This window comes from Mytilus galloprovincialis, chromosome 3 (genome assembly GCF_965363235.1).
Source record: "Mytilus galloprovincialis chromosome 3, xbMytGall1.hap1.1, whole genome shotgun sequence".
NCBI lineage: Eukaryota > Metazoa > Mollusca > Bivalvia > Mytilida > Mytilidae > Mytilus > Mytilus galloprovincialis.
In genome coordinates this window covers 54,366,863-54,387,911 of record NC_134840.1, presented here as the reverse complement: position 1 = coordinate 54,387,911, position 21,049 = coordinate 54,366,863, and the positions used below count along the sequence as shown (strand labels likewise).

The 21,049-nt window shown below is 32.2% G+C and overlaps 1 protein-coding gene across 4 annotated transcripts in view; it reads right to left on the bottom strand.

The window, feature by feature from the left end:
• The window catches only part of LOC143068335 (uncharacterized), a 42,171-nt gene that overhangs the window by 4,575 nt on the left and 16,547 nt on the right, over positions 1-21,049 (bottom strand). Inside the window, exons 7-22 of one of the 4 annotated variants that reach the window (XM_076242294.1) lie at positions 20,592-20,694; positions 19,820-19,964; positions 19,288-19,412; positions 16,733-16,912; positions 15,671-16,129; positions 14,745-14,981; positions 12,848-14,231; positions 12,248-12,332; positions 11,395-11,444; positions 10,997-11,083; positions 10,096-10,199; positions 9,621-9,696; positions 4,432-4,520; positions 2,117-2,368; positions 1,271-1,414; positions 250-428 (exon numbers count right to left, since the gene is read on the bottom strand). In XM_076242294.1, the coding sequence (XP_076098409.1) occupies positions 250-428; positions 1,271-1,414; positions 2,117-2,368; positions 4,432-4,520; positions 9,621-9,696; positions 10,096-10,199; positions 10,997-11,083; positions 11,395-11,444; positions 12,248-12,332; positions 12,848-14,231; positions 14,745-14,981; positions 15,671-16,129; positions 16,733-16,912; positions 19,288-19,412; positions 19,820-19,964; positions 20,592-20,694 (3,699 nt within the window). The remainder of the gene's footprint in view (positions 1-249; positions 429-1,270; positions 1,415-2,116; positions 2,369-4,431; positions 4,521-9,620; positions 9,697-10,095; positions 10,200-10,996; positions 11,084-11,394; positions 11,445-12,247; positions 12,333-12,847; positions 14,232-14,744; positions 14,982-15,670; positions 16,130-16,732; positions 16,913-19,287; positions 19,413-19,819; positions 19,965-20,591; positions 20,695-21,049) is intronic. The other 3 variants (XM_076242295.1, XM_076242296.1, XM_076242298.1) reach the window with 3 other exon arrangements.

Here is a 21,049-nt window from a genome sequence, read left to right as displayed (position 1 = left end):
AAATAAATAAATATCCTATTTACTATTATCAATGGCATCATTCGCAATCTTAAGTTTTCGACACATGCTAACAAAATGTGTAGTGGTAAATAAAGATGAAATAACTACAGAAGATAGTTAGTTTTAAAGTTTTTATGAAATTTATAAGGTAATATATGATTTCTAGACTTTAATGTTGCCACTTTATGTAGATACATTGCAACATGGTTTTTATCTCGTCCCTAAAATAAATTTTTTTGATCTACCAACCTGCCACAAAGTTTGCATGGGAAGCCCTCTCCATTTAGATCCTCTGAACTTGCAGGTGATCCTTGTGGTTTAGGAAGTCTTGCTGCTGGAGGTCTGTATTCTCTAGCAGGAGAATTGCTCTTTGAACCTCCCCCATGTACTCTAATATGACCATTTAATGCTTGCTTTGAATTAAATGCCTAAAACATAACAATCAATCTCAACATTTAAATTAGGGTTATTGAGAAGAAAAAAAACAAGAATAGAAAGCACTTTCTTAATTGCTATTAGCCATACAATTGCACTTTACTTTCCATACATAGTGACACAATTTGAACTTTGTGTCCTGTTCCAAACCATACAAAAATAGTATTTTTTTCTGGAAAAGCCCTAATGAAATACTCTTGTAAATTATTTTGATGTTTCAGATATTCATCTTCTGTCAAATTCTAAAAGACAATGGCTAAAGTTTTTTTCCACCTGGAGTAGCATTGTACATATATGTATTTCTCTACACCTTGTCAAAACGATGGTTTATTGAGAATAAAGAGATATATATATATTATACAACTCGTCTAAACATCAACCCAACAATGTTAGATCTGTAAATTTGTATATCTCTATATATATAAAAAAATAATATATATATAGTAACTGGCAAGGGCAAGCTTATAATTTTGTTTCTGATGACCTACTTTAGACAGAAGGATACCTCCTTTTTACAATCAACTTGTAAATAGCATTGGTGTCAAACCAAATTATCCAAAGTTATTTTGTGTCTCTAACTTTTTTTAAAGAATACATTTAGACTAAATTTCCCAAGAATGTACTGATTTGAACTGTTTAAACATTGTCATATAACTCACTATTGCTTTAAATAACAAAACAGGTTTTATTTGTACCAAAAAAAAATTTTGTTCTTTAATAAACAAGAATTCAACAAAAAAATCCTTTTTTGTTGTTGCTGTTTTTTTCTAAATTATTAATCATGTATTACATATTAATAACTAGATGTCTTAAAATGTAATTAAAATTAACTTACAGCATTGCATTCTGGGTAATCACAGGTAAACATAGGAGCAGGTGATGTAGCTCTGGAAGCTGGGGCAGGTGTAATGACGGTCTTTACAGATTTTACAGACGAGGAAGATTTTACAGATGAAGCATCGTCCTCTTTATTATTTAACTGCAATATAAAAGAAGCCATATTAATCGTGAAATTTCACATTCCAAAATTTGTTTGGTTAAATATAAAAAGAAATTAAAATAAAGAAATCAACACATCTTCGAAACTTTGAAAATATGCATTATTTGAAAACTAATTATAAATCATAAAATTTCACACTATATGGGAACAAATGAACACCTATAATTTTTTAAAAAATATTTGGTATTGAAACACTAGAATTGAATATGACAAAATCATGATAATAAATCAGTTGCAGATGACGCAACAAACTTTTAAAATTCAATTTTTTTTTATATTAATGGTCGTAAATTCATTTTGAAACTTCTTACCCACATCTGTTTTATCTATTTCAACTTTATGCTTAAATGTCTCACCTTTTATGTCCAATTTTTAAAGTGGTATCATTGTGAACCGAATTTTTTGTATGCAATTTTATTTGATTAATAGGACGTTGAATTTTGCACAAAAATCTTTATCAATAAAAAAAATCTATTGAATTCTCAGGCTAAAAAGAGAAAAAGGAAGTAAAAATGTGTTTCAATATGAAAACAGATTGCATTTGAACTTTGGGTGTTGGTGAATAGTATTCACCAATTACCCATACCACTATAAAAGTCCAATGTTAGAAATTAGTCATTTGTTGCATGAAGTTATGGAATAAGAAGCTTTTAGTATTATTCAATGGTGATAATTTTATACCATAATGTCAGAATTATCCTCCATGTCAGTAGAACTACTCGAGTCTTCATCATAATCATTTATCTCCATCTCATTTTCAGGCTGCTCTGGAAGTGTGGCTGGCTGCTGTTGTTGCTGCTGTGATCGTAAGTTATACAATCTTTCACGTTCTCGTTTATTACGCATAATACGTAAACGTTTGTGTTCATCTGGACACACTTTCTTCCATAAATAATAAAACTGAATACATTCTTTCACAGATTTACTTCCAATCTACAAAGTAAAATATGGTTAAAAAAATTCCAATCACGTGATGTTCTGATTATAGTTTTTAATCAAATTAGTTGTTTATGGTTTTTGAAATGAAAACTCTCAATTTTGCAGTTCCTTTGCTCACATATATTACTTCCTTCTATGGTAATTTTTTACAATAATTACAGTTCTTCTTTTAAAGCATGCAAAACAAACAATTGGTTAACTTGCTTGCTATATTTGTTTGGATGTTTGTAAACAACAGGTAGGTAGTCTATTTCAGTGTGTTTACTATTTACTGGAATATGATTGGACAATTAACATTAAATTCATTTCATGTCAATTCTTATTGTCCAATCAAATCCCAGTATATATAAAAACAGACTGAAACTCCACCTACCTATTGTTTGCAAACAACCAAGCAAACATAGCAAGCATGTTGATCAATGTTTTGTTTTGCATGCTTTTATAGAAGAACTGTAAAACATAGCAAAATTAAATGTAATTGAAGTTAAACAGATTGCCTTCCTCCAGTAACTGATATTGTCGACCATTTGTGTACTGATTGAGCAAAAAATATCCAACAACTTTTGTTAACCAAATGCTTCTCAGGGCGCAGCTTTATATGACCGCAGAGGTTGAACCCTGAACGGTTGGGGCAAGTATGGACACAATATTCAAGCTGGATTCAGCTCTGAATTTGGATTGTGATTAAATAGTTGACACATCATAGGTTTCTGACACAGAATGAATGTGGTCTAATGAACTTAACAAATTTGTTTTGCCTTTGAGCAAATCACTATGCTGTTGAATATTAATCCTCTCAAAAAAATGTTTGAAGAAATTTTCCTTTTATTTCTGAAATCTGAAATGAGAAAAATTGACCCCCCCCCTTTTTTTTCACCTCCCCCTTTCCCTTATTTCAAAACTGATCTCAATTCAAATTTCAACTACTATTCTGGACAAAGAAAGGTAACTCCAATTTTCAAAAGATATTTCCTAAACCATTGGTTTAAGGTATTCAACAACTATTCTGAACAAAGAAAGATAACTCCAATTTATTGTCTTGAAACTACAAAAATGCTTGTTTTTGGCTCCTGTTTGGCCCTTTATTCCTAGACTGTTTGCCCCATAACCCTTAAAATATATCCCAACCTTTTACTTATGGTATTAAACATTGAGATACAATTTCAGAACAATTGAAATACTTCTACACAACTTATTGTCCTGACACTAGATAAATGCTTGTTTTTGGCCCTTTGGGCCCCAATTCCTAAAACTTAGGGGCCATAACCCCTAGCTTCCTTTTGTGGTTATAAACATTGTGTTAAAATTTTATTGATTTCTATTTACTTATAATAAAGTTATTATCCGGAAACCATCCGTCTTCGGAGACACTGACGACGACGTGATACCAATATAAGTTTGCTAAAATTGGGTGGTCGTATAAAAATTTGTAAGGGTTCCACAGAACCCAGTGTCTCATCTATTATTTCTGTTAATCGCAGGCTCAACAAAAATGAGAAAATAAATCAATAAAATATTCCTGTTGATACTATCTTCTGATTGTAAGAAGCTTCTTTCCAAGTTTGGTAAAAATCCAGGACAGTTTATGAATCTAATAAATATTTAAAAACTTTAACTGCAGACTGAATGTAATAATCACTGGAAGAAAACAAAATTTCCTTCTAGATACTAGCATTTGATCATAACAAGCTTCTCTCCAAGTTTGGTACAAATCCAAAATAGCATAAGAAAGGTATCAAAATTGTAAAAAGTTTAACCACAAAGTGAATGTGTTGTTTCCTGGCAGAAAACCTAAGTCCATTTATAAGTAAAATATGGAAAAAATGGAATTTTATTTTTACAAAATTTACTTCTGGACACTATCTTATGAACACAAACAAGCTTCTGTCCAAGTTTGGTAAAAATCCAGAACAGTGTAAGAAAGTTATTAAAATTTCAAAAACTTTAACCACAGAGTGAATATTTGTGGATGCCGCCGCCACCGAAATATAGGATCTCTTAGTCTCACCTTTTCGACTAAAGTCGAAGGCTCGACAATAATATATCAAAATACTTACTTCTTTGGAAACAGAGAAGAAGTCTTTATCACATTTTAATAAAGCATTAAGGTATTTTTCAGCTTCCTCTGTGGTCCAAACATCATTTTCTGTAATACAAATATAGTGAAAAGAATTTTATAGAAGTTTTTACTTACTTACTATCATTAAACCAAGAGAAATATCTATACTGACAAGGGTATGATTATGTCAAGGTCAAATGAACTTGTTCATCAACATCATCTACAAGTGCATATTCAATCTCGACACACAGACTTCATATGAAACCAGACAAATGGAACATAAAAATTAGGTCAAGACCATGTGCTATGTGTCAGACATTGCTGACAAACAGATCTTATCAAGAAAACTTAACCTGACCAAATAAAAAGGAGGCAGATGCCACATTACATGTCAGACATACATGTGTCCTTTAACAAGAGTGCACACGCTGAAATGTCTTGCCTTCTATACTAATCATTGATATTATGTTGATAGTCCTAAGTATAAAGCTAAGCTTTATTACAACTGTCACATAAACTTAACATTAACCAAGATAAGTAAACAAAGACCAATGAACCTTGAAAATGAGGTCAAGGTCAGATGAACCATGCCAGGCAGACATGTACAGCTAACAATGCTTCTATACAACATATATAGTTGACCTATTACTTACCGTATAGTTTAAGAAAAATAGACCAAAACACAAAAACTTAACACTGTGCAATGAACCGTGAAAATGAGGTCACAGTCAAATAAAACCTGCGCGACTGACATAAAGATCATAAAATATTTCCATACACCAAATATATTTGACCTATGGCATATAGTATTAGATAAAAAGATCAAAAACTTAACTTTGACCACTGAACCATGAAAATGAGGTCAAGGTCACATGACATCTGCCCCCTAGACATGTACACCTTACAATCATTCCATACAACACATATAGTAGACCTATTGTATATAGTATGAGAAAAACAGACCAAAACACAAAAATTTTAACTATAACCACTGATCCATGAAAATGAGGTCAAAGTCGGATGACACCTGCCAGTTGGACATTTACACTTTACAGTCCTTCCATACACCGAATATACTAGCCCTATTGCTTATAGTATCTGAGATATGGACTTGACCACCAAATCTTAACCTTGTTCACTGATCCATGAAATGAGGTCAAGGTCAAGTGAAAACTGTCTGACAGACACGAGGACCTTGCAAGGTACACACATATCAAATATAGTTATGTTATTACCTATAATAAGAGAGAATTCAACATTACAAAAAATCTGAACTTTTTTTTTCAAGTCACTGAGCCATGAAAATGAGGTCAAGGACATTGGACATGTGACTGACGGAAACCTCGTAACATGAGGCTATATACAAAGTATGAAGCATCCAGGTCTTCCACCTACTAAAATATAAAGCTTTTAAGAAGTTAGCTAACCCCGCCGCCGCTGTAGCCGCAGCCGGATCACTATCCCTATGTCGAGCTTTCTGCAACGAAAGTTGCAGGCTCGACAAAAATAAATCACAAATATTGTTGACCAGTCATGCATTGCTACCTATGAAAAGCCTTATCACAGAAATAATTTTAACTATCTTCAATTTTTCTCTTCTTAACCTACTTCCATTTTTCCTCAAAAAGTTACTGAAATGTAGGGTTAGTTCAAACCATACTTTGTACAATAACAACTTTGGATTATAATTTTCACCATTTCCAAAAACTCCACTGGTATATATCTTCCTTTAACACTGCCGATCAAACCTACTTCTGAAGATATAACTTGGCCAATCCAGCATGACAATAATGCCAATACTACATAACAGCAGTGTTCTCCCCAGGCCGATATGACGCTGCGGTGCCGCAGCGCCTTCATAATATTTTCATAGATCCCGCAGCGTCTTAATTGGCCGCTGTCCCTTAATACTTGATCCCGCAGCATGTTAATTTTCACATTTTCATTATAAATGTTGGTTAAAATTGTCAAGATGCTGATCACCGCTGAGAGGTCGGTCAGTGTTACGCAATAACTGATAATTAGTTTTACCTGAGCCACGCTTATCTCAGCCTTATCGGACTATGTTATCATGTAATAGCGTAAATGATCATCAAGAAAATCGGTATTTTCAGAAGAGAATTAAAAAAATTAAAAACTTCAGTGCAGAAATTGAAGAAATAGATCGCAAATACATTGTATTTACACACGTGTGTGTGATTACTTGACCATTTAAATAACGAATTTTTTCATTGGTCGAGAAGAAGAATCTATTTATACATGACCAATGAACGTATTGAATACACGTGATAAATTTGAATACACATTGCTAAAGATATTTACGATGAAAATTATGAATGAGAGTATTTGTAGTTGAAAAAATTAAAATAAACTTTGAATAAAGATAACGAGGAGTGAATTAAATTAATAGAAAGTGAAAAAATGTTGATTGCAAGCTCAAATCGTCTCAAACTGTCATGTTTTTAGATCAATCGCGAATCCGTCTGTCGGGAAATATGTGACAATCCAATCAACATGGGTAGAATCGCCGCAGCTTCTGTTTGATGTCATAAGTAAATAATTTCAATGGTCTTAACTTTAACAAATTTGTAAAGTTTCGTTTATATCTACCTGTCAAAGATAGGTTTTAACAAAAATACACATGGAAGCGTAATGTCAAACTACGAAAACTGTTCAGCTGTTCATTAAAATATTTTAATAAAGACTTTTTTATTTAAAAAGTTGTATACCAAATATCTAAACCATATTCGATTTTAATAATTCTGAATAAACATGTTCTCTGCAAATAACAAAGGGTAACTTCTAAGCAAAAGGCAGATGATGGAAGTAAAAGTTTTGTTTTTCAGACCAATGACTTCTAATGAAAAGGGGAATATGTATACAGCTCAGTCTACACCGTCAGTATTATAAGCAGATGGCATTGCTTCTCCCAATCCCAACCGAGCTTAAGTTATGGCAAGTGATAACAGCAAGCACCATGTTTCTGGTTTCAGTGACAAGTGGCTCACTGAGTTTTCATGGCTTAGAAATGTTAAAGGGGGTATAAGCAAAAGTTATTATGAGAGGGGGTTTTCAACCCTAAAGAGGTTAAAGACAATGTTGAGGAACAGATTGTCCAACAAAATAACACTATCTTGAACCAATAACCCTAGAAGGAGCAGAGAGTACAGAGATAAATATTTATATTTTGACTTCTTTAATTGACTGAATATAAATAACTTTTGTGTTTAAAATCAATTTATTTCATATATTCTTGTAATTCATTAGTACTCTGCATTATTAAACACATAACACAATGCATTAAAATTTATATTGCATGTCATGATTTATGACTAATTGCTTAAGATCACAAAAGTTCACTCTAAAAAATGAGTTACGTGCCTTAAAAAAATCCTGGGGAGAACACTGAACAGAAGTTGTTTCTGTTGGTACATGTAAAAATTGTTGAGATATCATGAATAGTTACAATGAAAAAGATATGATACAATCCTGAAACCTAACCTGATCACTGTAGCATTCAAAAGAGGTCAAGGTCAGGTGACAATAATATGGCTTGAGACATTATAAGGACAGTAAATAAATTTTAGCATGTAACCAGATGCTCCGCAGGGCGCAGCTATATACGACCGCAGAGGTTGAACCCTGAACGGTTGGGGCAAGTATGGACACAACATTCAAGCTGGATTCAGCTCAAAATTTGGATTGTGATTAAATAGTTGACACAGCATAGGTTTCTGACACAGAATGAATGTGGTCTAATGAACTTAAAATATTTTTTTTGCCTTTGAGCAATTCACTATGCTGTTGAATATTAATCCTCTCAAAAAAATGTTTGAAGAAATTTTCTTTTTATTTATGAAATCTGAAATGAAAAAAATTGATATTTCTTGCTATTGCGCAATACTGTGCAATTGAAAATATTTGCTATTGCACAATACTGTGCAATTGAAGATTTCTTGCTATTGCGCAATACTGTGCAATTGAAAATTTCTTGCTATTGCACAATACTGTGCAATTGAAGATTTCTTGCTATTGCTGAATACTGTCCAATTGAAAATTTCTTGCTATTGCACAATACTTGATATAATAATTTTGGATCCTGATTTGGACCAACTTGAAAACTAGGCCCATAATCAAAAATCTAAGTACATGTTTAGATTCAGCATATCAAAGAACCCCAATTATTCAATTTTTGATTAAATCAAACAAAGTTTAATTTTGGATCCCGATTTGGACCAACTTGAAAACTGGGCCAATAATCAAAAATATAAGTACATTTTTAGACCCTTTGGATCTTAATGTAGACCAATTTGAAAACGGGACCAAAAATTAAGAATCTACATACACAGTTAGATTGGGCATATCAAGGAACCCCAATTATTCAATTTTCGATGAAATCAAACAAAGTTTAATTTTGGAGCCTTTGGGCCCCTAAACTGTTGGGACCAAAACTTCCAAAATCAATCCCAACCTTCCTTTTATGGTCATAAACCTTGTGTTTAAATTTCATAGATTTCTATTTACTTATACTAAAGTTATGGTGCGAAAACCAAGAAAAATACTTATTTGGGCCCCTTTTTGGCCCCTAATTCCTAAACTGTTCGGACTTCAACTCCCAAAATCAATCCCAACCTTCCTTTTGTGGTCATAAACCTTGTGTTTAAATTTCATTGATTTCTATTTACTTATACTAAAGTTATTGTGCAAAAACCAAGAATAATGCTTATTTGGGCCCTTTTTTGGCCCCTAATTCCTAAACTGTTGAAACCAAAACTCCCAAAATCAATCCCAACCTTCCTTTTGTGGTCATAAACCTTGTGTCAAAATTTCATAGATTTCTATTTACTTAAACTAAAGTTATAGTGAGAAAACCAAGAAAATGCTTATTTGAGCCCTTTTTGGCCCCTAATTCCTAAAATGTTGGGATCAAAACTTCCAAAATCAATCCCAACCTTCCTTTTGTGGTAATAAACCTTGTGTTAAAATTTCATAGATTTCTATTCACATTTACTAAAGTTAGAGTGCGAAAACTAAAAGTATTCGGACGCCGACGACAACGACGCCAACATCATACCAATATACGACCAAAAAATTTTCAATTTTTGCGGTCGTATAAAAACTTGCAAAACATAAAAACTACTAAGAATTATTTTCTAAATATACATTGTATCTGAAATATATTCATACCTTGATATGTAAAAGATAGTAATGTATGGTGAGCAGGTAATTCTTTAATATTTTCCATTAACATCAGCATGGCATTCTACAGGAAAAGAAAATATACACTGTAAATTAAGAAATTTTGGAATGGCTTTAATGTAGTAAATGTTAAATAGTTGCTTGCAACTGTTTATTGTTGAATTTTAATTTTCATTTTAACTGATCTACTTCATTATCATTATCATTGACCATGACAAGGAGGAGAAGATGCATATGATTTGACTACATTTGATGGAAAAATATGGTTTTCATTGAAGTTTTTTTACCATTCTCAGGCAGCACATGGTATAATAACTATACATTTTTTCAAGTAATTTCTGTAAGTTGTAGGACTATAATGTCTTCTATTATTAATCTCTTGATGTTTCAAGGACAGTGTGTCTTTTCCTTGAATTTTGACTGACTAATATTACATGGAAGACAAAACTCTAACTATAAATACCTGTAAATTGCCCTTTGCCAAGTGAAGTAAATGGAGAGCATATTCTGTATTACAACCATTACCCCTTATTGCTGCACTATTGGCAAACTCTTGAAAATATTGCACTGAAAAAAGAAAAAAAAACAACATTTTAAACTCTTTACAAAACCTATTGGAATTAAGCTGGTGTTAATTCTCTAAAATACACAACATTGGAACATCATAAGCTAATTTAAGAAGTCTGCAGTACAAGACTCAATGATGTTTTTTTTTCTCATAGACTTACATGACTTACTGAATTAAACTTTTCACGAGACTTGTAGATACATGAGCAATATGACAGGTGACATCTGTGGAGCAAGGTCTACTTACCCTTCCGGAGAAACTGAGATCTGCCCCGGTTTTTGGTTGGGTTTGTGTTGCTCAGTCTTTAGTTTTCTATGTTGTGTTTTGTAGATATATGTATTTAGTCTTTTAGTCTTTTTTGTCATTTCCTTGTCAGTTTATTTTTAACTTTGTTTGAATGTCCCTTTGGTATACTACACCTCTCTTTTAATAGAATGCCTGTGATGACTTTGCACTTTACTATGCTATCATTATCTAAGACTAACCAAACAATAGGAGTATTTTGATCATATTGATTTGACTACAGTGGATTCATTATTATTCATAGGATACCAATTTTCTATGGTTTTGTGGTGAACTACAAATTTGAATGTTCTATGATTTAATTTTTTTTTATAGGCTCTGTATGCAGAGATTGCCAAAACCACAAATTCAAATTCCCAAGAAAATGCAAGTTTTCCTGAATCCACAAAGAATTGATACCCATGAAAATAAATAAATCCACATTATATGAAGAATTTGGAGTTAATTTTAAAGTTGATCCAATTTGCTAAATAAATCCTTCTCCATGACTTACCTTCATTATCAGAAAAGTCTTTAATTTTTTCTGGATCAAACACCAAATCTTCTTTAGATATACAATTTAATGCCTCTTTTTTACGACCTGTATATACAAAAACAAATTTTATCATATCATGTATTATTGCCAATAGTCTAGTTTAAAATCATACAAGTGTCTCTGTGTCATAGTCCTATAGACTTTTCCCTACTCATTTAACATTTAACAAGTCTGATAATTTACATTTTTTTTTTCATTTTATCTCTCAATATATTCAGGTTATAAAAATTGAAGTACAACAGTTTGATATAATAAAATTTTCTAATTCAATGACTTTAAGATATTATGAAAACTTTTATTATTGAATGAATTGATTGTACTGAGGATGCTAAATGGGAGTCTGAATACAAACTTACTGTTAAATGGTGGAATCTCTGCTTGGTACTGAGATCCAATATTTACATGTCTGCAATAAACATAGAATGTCTGTGTATAAAAACAGATAAATACATTGGGAATGTGTCCATGGGACACAGAAAATGCCCCCGCTAGCACATAACTTTATAAAGAGACATAACTCAAGAACTGAAAAAAGTGACGCTACCCAAATTGTACTTGATCTGAGTTTTACAGTAATAAGCATTGTTTATAAGTTTCAGAACATTTATTTGAGGCAACCTTAAGTAAGAAAACTGAAACGAAAAATTCAGCATTTTTTCCATTTGTAAAGGGGCATAACTCTGGAACGGTAAAAGTAATGCCAAAATTTGAACATAATCTGTGTTTGGTGGTAATAAACATTGTGTATAAGTTTCATAACATTTGGTTATTGCAAACTAAAGTTAGAGAATTGAACCAATTTAGAATGTATGTACAGATGGACCAGGGTTAAACTTAATGTCATGCCCCCTCCGCTACAGCGGGGGCATAAAAACTTACATTTACAATCATGATTGAGAATAATATGTTCTATTCTTAAACCTTAATTATCTAAAGATTTCACAATGTACTGAAAATGAAAATAAGGACAAAAATATTTCATAAACAAAAGTTTAAATGCTAGTATATTACTTTTCTGCTGTAAGCTTATTTTATGAAATCATTTTATGTTGTTAACATGCCAAGGCTCAGTGTTGAGGCTGTACTTAGACCTTTAATTGTAAACTTTTTATAAATTGTGAGTTGGATGGAGAATTGTCTTACTGGAACTCATACCACATCTTCTTATATTTATCTTTACAAAGTATTCCTTTATTTGACCTAACTTACGGTAGAATATCCGATTCTGGTGGTTCTTCATCTTCTGGTATCTCTTGCTTGGAAACATCTGGTTGAGCACTCCCAATACTGCTATCTATTACATAAACATAATGTAAATTTCTGTTTATCTTAATAACCCCAACCCCTGAATGGTACTAGTTAGGTATTACCTTATCATGTCATATAAGGAAAATGTGAAAAACTGACAGAAATTCAGGCTGCAAAATAACTAATTGAGGGTGATAATGAAGTTTTTACTGAACTTCTTAACTGTTTTGTGAAAGTAAAATTTAACTGTATAAACTGACTGTCTGTCTCAAAAACAATATCAACAGCTATGCTGTACTGTAATTTAACTTGAAAACATTTTTCTTGTGATGTAAGTTCATGAAGTTATTTCTAGCTCACTGTTCAAAAATTACTCTGAAAGATTTATTCATATGACTGCTAATTACTGAATATAAAGTGGAAAATATTTCAAGCATAATTCAGGACAATCATTTGATGGTCACCTTCAAAATGTATAAATATATTTTTTTTAAAGTATCAAGGTATATATAAATACATGTTCCTTAGTACATGTAGTATTAAATATTGAATTTGACTTACTTCTGGACATGCTTAGAATGCTAGTCCTTGGAGTAAGAGGAGCTGTCATGGGTGTCATTGGTGGTTTCTGTATAGTCCAAAACAGTCCCGAACCACTACGTATTGGACTCAACATTGGTGGTGGAGTGTACGGAGGCGGTGTATTACCCTTGTGTTCACTAGCTGTTAATACTCGCGGAGATCGTAACCTACTCTGGAATCCACCATGTAGTGACCCATGTCTAGGAATGAATAGCGGTGCTGGTCGATGTTTACGTTTCATTCGTAAATGAACAGGAGTTGTGAGTGAATTAGGATTTCTAAACAGTCCAGCACCATCTGATTTTGACAAAGCTTGATCCCATGAATCCTCAGATTTTTGTTTGTATTTCCATAAGCATTCCTCCGTTTGACTTCTCGGTCTCATGAATGTATGATCCTCACTTTTAGATCTAAAATATTTAAAATCGTCACCCGATTTACTTCTCATCCTTGGTTTGACAGATAACATATTCTGAGCACTAGTTGAAGGGAATTTAGCACTATAGCCCTTATTATTATTATTGATCATTCCTGGTAAAACACTAGAATTCAGATCACATTCACTACCCACAGACAGCCTACGTTTCAATTCTGTATGTTGATTAGCGATAGGTTTGTGTCTGTGGTGTTTAGGATTTTTTATAGTGTCAGGATGTGCAAAGTCATTTTGAGCCCCATTCCCAATAGGGAATGCGAAGGGGTTTTGTTCAGCTGCCTTCTCAAGTTTCCTGGCCTCAGGTTTATACAATGGGGGATCAGTTCCCATTTTATGTAAAGCAGAATCTAAATATGGCACCTTATCATTATATATCTGTGAATAATTCACAGTTGACTTTCTTGCATCAGTCAAATGTCCATGATTAGTTTTAGGCATGTTAGGTAGGGCAGTCCATAAATTATCTTGATTTAGCTGTGATTGTTGAGGTAAAGTTTTAGCACTTGACAATGAAGTCTTTTGGTCATTGTCGATTGTTTCCAAGATAAGCGACAAGTCAGGACTTTCAGCAGAAGTTGTGACAATCTTTGACTGTGGTAGTTGGTTAAAATGTCCCATACTTCCCATTTCAGTCGGAGTTTTCAATGCAAACAGAGGTATCTGAGCTATAGCTGTCTGAAGATTTGATTGAATTGATGTTGGAGTTAAGGAAGGTGGTGGAGATAAGTCCATATGTTGCATGCCATGAGAATCAGATAAATTGTTTGAAGAATGCGGACTATTAAGAGTGTCATTCCTTTGTTGCAGTAATTGTTGAAGTTGCTGATGAGTTATTTGTTGAGGACTTGTTAATTCAATACTGTGTTGTGCCTGATTTTGCAATTCTTCAAAAGACACCTGTCTTTGTAAATGCAACGGCCTGGGTACCTGAAAAAATTAAAGATAAATAGTAAAACATCATTATTACTCCAGTGTAAATACCTTCAAGTCATATGAAACTTCAAATTTAAAAAAAATAGCTCAATATGATTTATATAATTGAACGGCTATATATAGTTTTATAGAAAACAAGAGTATGTGAACTTTCTTGTAAAAGAAAATCCTGTATATTATCAAAATCTTTTGGAATATTCTGCTATCTAAATTTTGTCTTCCCATACACTAATTCCCCATTATTTCCAGAGATCCATGTATGCAGTGGCCTAACCAAGAGACCTCTAGATAGAACTTCAGCCACAGCATAGCACAAGTGTGAGGGGAAAACTGTAATGAAGGAAACATTAGCTGTTATCTGCTCTTTGATTGGTTTGTTTTCTCTTTGAAATATTCCCCATTTCCATTCTCAATTTTGTACCTTTGAAGTGTAAGTACAGGAAACTCACCTGAGAAGTAGGGACGGAAGCAGTATCAATTTTGGTTAGTGTAAGGACAGATACTCACCTGAGAAGTAGGGACGGAAGCAGTATCTATTTTGGTTTCTTCTTTCACCTGAGGATGATGATGTATCAGAGTTGGTAACTGTCCAGGGTTATATGGCTGTTGTTGTATTGTCTTTAACATTTGTTGCTGCTGTCTCTCTTGCTGTTGTTTTTGTTTCATCTTTTCCAAAAGTATACTATTTACATGCTGTGGCTGAGATGTGGGAGGAAGACTGGCTTTCTGTTGCTCAATCTGCTGCTGATAAAATAGCCAATAATAAAGATCAAGCATCTGATTTTAGAATAACAATAAACAATGGTGTATTAAAACAGAAATTATACAAAGTCTTGTGTTTTCTTAAGACAAAAGTATTGTCATCTTAAAAAATGTATTGTTTTTTTTTCAAAACTGAGGATGTAAAAAAACTTGAGTTCATTTATCATTACACTAGCAAAAAAGAATAGGCAAAAACTCTCATTTTACACCTAAAATATCTTTTTTACCAAATCTTACTACAATTTGTGGTTGACAAGAAACCAGAAAACTCAGTGTTTAAATTTGACACCAGAAGCATACTTATGATATCATCTAGCTTAGGTGCCATAGAAGATAACATTTTTTGGAAAAATTTTGTTTACGGGTAATGAATATTTTACACTGAAATAATTTCTTAAATTGAATGATTTATTTATTTTCAACAAGAATAGAGACAACTGTATCATATTTGAAGCTTTGCAGATGTCAATCAGTAGTTGTTCTGAAAATAGTCATATACCTGTCTTCCAAGTGTTTCGCCAAATCTCCAACATAAAACTACTGACAAAGACTAAAATACAATACAGTTATCTCTAAATTCTTATTTGTTGGGTGTGCAAAACTGATTTATAATATAAAATTATAATGTAGTAATGAACACACCTCTGAAAGTTATTAAAGAAGTAAAGTACCTGTAAAGAGACAGCTACCTCTGTGGAAGGATTTCCACCTTGTAAGAACAGTCTTTGTATCAGATGTTTTTCCATATCTTCTTTACTGATTGGCTGTTTTCTATTTTGTTGAGTATTAACCTGATTTTCTGCTTCCTGCTTTAAAATAGCTTGTATATCATATAACTGCCTATCAGCTTCCTGTTTAGCAGCAAGGTTATGTTGAAAGGCTTGTAACAATTGTGTCCCTGTAGGGTGTTGTAGATTATGCAGAATTGATACGTCTGTATCCTGTGGCAGTGCCATTTTCTGATCCTGTAAGTGGTGTTCTTGTTTCATATTGTGGCTTTCCTGGGTTAATCCCAGAAGAATATTCTGTGCCTCTTGTTGCTTGAGCTGTTGGGTGTTCTGTAGTTGCAGCTGTTGTATTTGTTGTTGAAGGGCTGACTGGAGTTGTAATTCCTGTTGCATGGTCTGTTCCTTTAAAAAAAAAGTTTTATCATCATTATACTGTAAACCGTAATTCTGTCCATTTTCACTGTACTAGTACACATTTTTGTTTAGGGGTCTGCTGAAGCATGCCTCTGGGTGCTTTAATTTCTCCGTGTGTTGAAGACCCAATGGTGGCCTTCGGCTGTTTTCTGCTGTTTGGTCAGGTTGTTGTCTCTTTGACACATTCCCCATTTCCATTCTTATTTTAACTACTCATTTTCACATATACTTTATTGTTTTGTTTATTGTTTTCTAGCTTACTTAATATCTATTATTTTTGGTGTATTCCTCGTTTGACCCATTCAAGGGCTTAAGAAAAGCCAGTATCTGAACCTTATCATCCCTTTCTGAGTTCGACATTTTTGAAGATCGTAACATATAAAGTGTTTTTTAAAATAGTGTCTCCTTTTGTAAAATAAACAGTATGAATTTATATTAATGTGTTAACCAAGGAGTTACATTTCACATTGCCTTATGCCATCAATTTTATCAAGGATTTATTTTTTTCTCATTTTAAAGTATGCATCTAAAAAATGTTACATTTGTGAACAGCATGAAAAATAGTATTTATTTTGTTCAGTATCTGATTACCATTTGCTGTCTGACCTGTTTCTGTGTCAGCTGTTGATTCTGTTGTTGTAGTTGATCTTTAAGTTGCTGTATCTTGACCTCTACATTAGTCTGTTCCATCTGAAGGCCCTTTAACTGTTGTTGAAGTTGCTGCTGCAGTTGTTCCCCTTGCATCTGTTGCTGATGTATCTGAATCTGTTGCTAAATATGTATAGAAATGCATTAAATAAATAGCAAATTTCAAAATATAATAGGCTGTTGACACAGAAATATGTTGCACCTTATGTAATTTTGGTAGTATACTGTGAAAGTACTTTTATTTGTGGGATACCAATTTTCGTGGTTTTCGTGGATGCCTTTATCCATGAATTTAAGTGTCAAACGAAATAAAACAACCATTATCCAAATCAAAAGATGGAAAGATAACCATGTAGGTTTGACTTCTGATATGATCTAGAGAATATATTGAATATCACCAAATCTGAGAATACTATAATAGTAGTCACAGGGCAAAAGTTCTATGAACTACAACTGCATGCAGGATTATACCCATTTAATCTTTAATAGCCTAGCTAAACTGTAAAACTTTTGATATTTTAATTCTCATAAAAAATATTTTTGATTGATAAAAGTCATATTTCCGGTATTGATATACTAGAATGATAAAGTGTTCATTTTATATCCTCATAGTTCTCATACATATGGGAAATAATAATTTCATGCTGGGGTTGATTTTGATAAGAATTATTTTACAATACAAGATATGTTTATAGCATTTGTTTATGTTAGTGTTTTCTTTAGGTGACATGTTTATGGCCTAATTAACACCTTGATGGTCTTTAAAGTCATATGAAACCTCAAATTAAAAAAAAATTATGCATATGTTTTTTATAACTAAATGGATAGTTATCATTATACAACTTATGTACATATATTTTTTTCTGAGGAAAATTCTTTAATTTGTCCACATTTAGAAGAAGTTTACTTAATTTTAATTGCTTGCTTCCAGGAAGCAATTCACCAACATATTTTCTGTATGCATAGTGACCTTAGCGTGACCCTCCTCGTAAAAATCAGGTGATTGCAATACACATGGATCGGCCATTAAAATATACAATAATCTGATTGTACATGTTAAACATGTGCTCAATACCCATGCTATTTGTTGATTGTTTACTATAAAGTGACAATCGATAGACTTAGGTTTCAATACACGGCATTTAATGAGCAGCCATATCAGACAGAGAGAAAAAAATTGACGATTATACAATATATTTCCGTAAAAAGTGATAAAATCATGCACAGAGGACTAAGTTTATGATATATACATGCATTGGTTCAAATTGGATAAACGTTATTTTTCACCAGTCCTCGTTTCATATGACTTTAATCTACTGATCACTTTATCTCGGGTTAATTACTGTAGTCACTACGTTTGCACAGGTTAATGTTTACTTTGCAATTTCCTTAAATCCAGACAATTTGTAATCTTCGTTTCTAATGGCTTCAATTTTTCAATTTTTTATTTAAAAAAAAACTACAATCTACGAATTTAAAAACCCACATATATGTAAATGTTGCTCAAACCACGAAAATTGATACCCACAAATTAAAGTACTTTCACAGTGATGCATGTTGATTTAAACACTATTCAAACCATCTATATTAAGGAACCATGAAAGGAAGATGAAGGGCCAAATTACCTCCTAATACAACTGTAAACCAAAATATTACTTTAACATACTAACTATAATGCAAAAGTTTCATGACGAGGAAGCGTTGCCATATAATCTCTATGGAAATGAGACGTGCAAATGATTACACAAGTGCATACCAAATATCATTGACATTAGTGTTCTTCTAAATATGTCCTAACCACAAACTTGACATGTACACTATATATGGAAAAGATTAAAAGTCAATGACTGAAGGGGGAATATTATTGATCTACCAGTTAGTGCTTTGGGCTTAAACTGACATAATCACAAACTATACATTGTTAATGCCAATAACTCCAGAAACAGCACCACCCAAGTCTAGCTATTTTTTTTAACATTAGTCAAGAAAATACAAAAAAAAAATAAAAAAAATTTTTTTTGCATCAAATTCATTATACAACTGAAATCTACATTTTATAGTATTAATTTGTAATGTGAAGAAATAATCAACTGAAGTATAATTCTGCTAGTTAAGGTCAATTAAGCCTAGCTCTAGATCAGATCTCCACACATTTTATGTTATTCTAAATGAAAATATTAGTTTGTAGTTATCTTGTATGGTATGCATTTTTACAGGATTCATTTACACAAAAATTCGAAGACATTTCAGAGAGAAAAATTAATGAAGAATTATTGGCTGTAAAGTACACATCATGAAATAACCTTGAAGCAAGCAAGATGAAGCAATAGTGCTTGTACAATCTTATTTGACCAAAAGCTCTACAGCTCTAAGAGATCTATAAAGATCATTTCTCATGTTAGTTAAGTGTCGAAAATGCTAAGTGAATACAGATGAATTAGTAATGTGTTATTATATCAGTGTTAGATGATGTCAATGAATGTAAATATGATGACTACCCAGAATTGTTCTCCAACCTGTAACTGATCCAATCCAAACTGTTGTAGGACCATAGCTGATCCATCAATCCCTACTGGTGAATCTCCTGAAACAGGGGACTGTAATTGGCTTCCATAAGCAGAACCTGAAAAATTTAACATCCAAGTTATTGTTAAATAATATGAATATTCAATATTCCCTAACCTCATTATTTTTATTTTACCGAAATGACCAGTGGTTTAATGGTATGATACTATCAAGTAAAACTAATTTGTAACAAGTATTGGGTTTGTCTGTTTTTTGTAAGTTAATCATATTTATTGTATAAACATTTTTATATGCTGTAAAATCATAGCTGAATAACATTCATGTCCACTATCCTTGAAATGCAGTTCAAATAATTTAGAAAATCAAATATTCCTTTGGTTGAAATCTGTGTGTTATTCCAAATTACTCTTTTTTGTGGATGCTGGTGATTTCTACTGGTCATCAAAATTTCACTGATTTCCTCAAGTTCATTCTTTAATGTTTATAAACATATGTGATAATAACCTTGTCCTGACTGTGGTGATCCTACTTTGTCTAATGGTGATGGATGAGGCATACTGGCTATCAATTTATTTCCCTTGGGTGCCACTGATTTGGGAGGTGCCATCTCCTTGGAATTCTTTTTGGTCTTTTTATCTTCCTTTGGTTCCTATGAAATAAAATCAGGTAATGTTTAGGATTAGCTATACATATAATACTGCCATTCATGAAACAAATCATAAAACTTTTATGCAACACCCAATTTGCTTGTTCATGCATACAACTAAAATATAATAATGTTTTATAACTTATATCTTCAATAATTTACAAATAAAATTCCCTCTAAAATAATGTTTGCATTTCACGCCATCACAAAATGGTGAGTAAGGTCTAAATTAAACAGATTTATTTCAATTCATTTCAATTTTTTCACCACTGTTCTGTATTACCATTTTAAATTTCATGATCATTTCAGTTCTGTGCATGTATATCCCAATAGAATATTAGTACATTTTCATAATCTGTTCTGCACAATCACATAAAAATTAACATTTTGTTCTTCCCTCAGCAAGATTTGAACCCTTGGTTATATAATATAATTGATTTATAGTAAATTCTATAACTTTCAATTTTATAAGAGCATTACATTTTACAAATTTGGAGGAAAAAAAGGTCTAATTATGTGTCTAATTATTTTGTCTCGGATAGAACCCAGAATTGAAAATGTAAGACAAATCTATATTTTGGCAATTTAAATGGTTATTTACAATTAAATTTAAACATTTTGCATTCATACTTTTTTGAAATATCCTCCATGACATCTCATGTGACCATTTAAAGCTTGTACATTCTTAAACGTTCTTTCACATATTGTGCATTCAGCTGGTTTAACTTCCTCTCTGTAAAGAAAGCAATTAATTATTTAAATAAAACATTTATAAACAAAAGAAATCCTGCCTCCATTCATATCTGTGGAGTTGTTATTGTGAATTAAACATTTTAAAAAATGATTGAAAGAAGTCCTAAACATCAAGTTCTCTAAAAATGAATATTTTCTATTTTCTTCATTTTCAAATACAATAAACCCATTTTTAAACTAAGAAATGACAAATGTAGCCAAATTTGAGAAAATAGACATTGTATGTAGCTTACAGACATTGTTTGCAGCTTTCCACCTGAAATTCGGAAATAACTAGATATTCAGTTTCTTATCCTAATGAAAAATTTGAAATAGACTAATTTCTGACTAGTTAT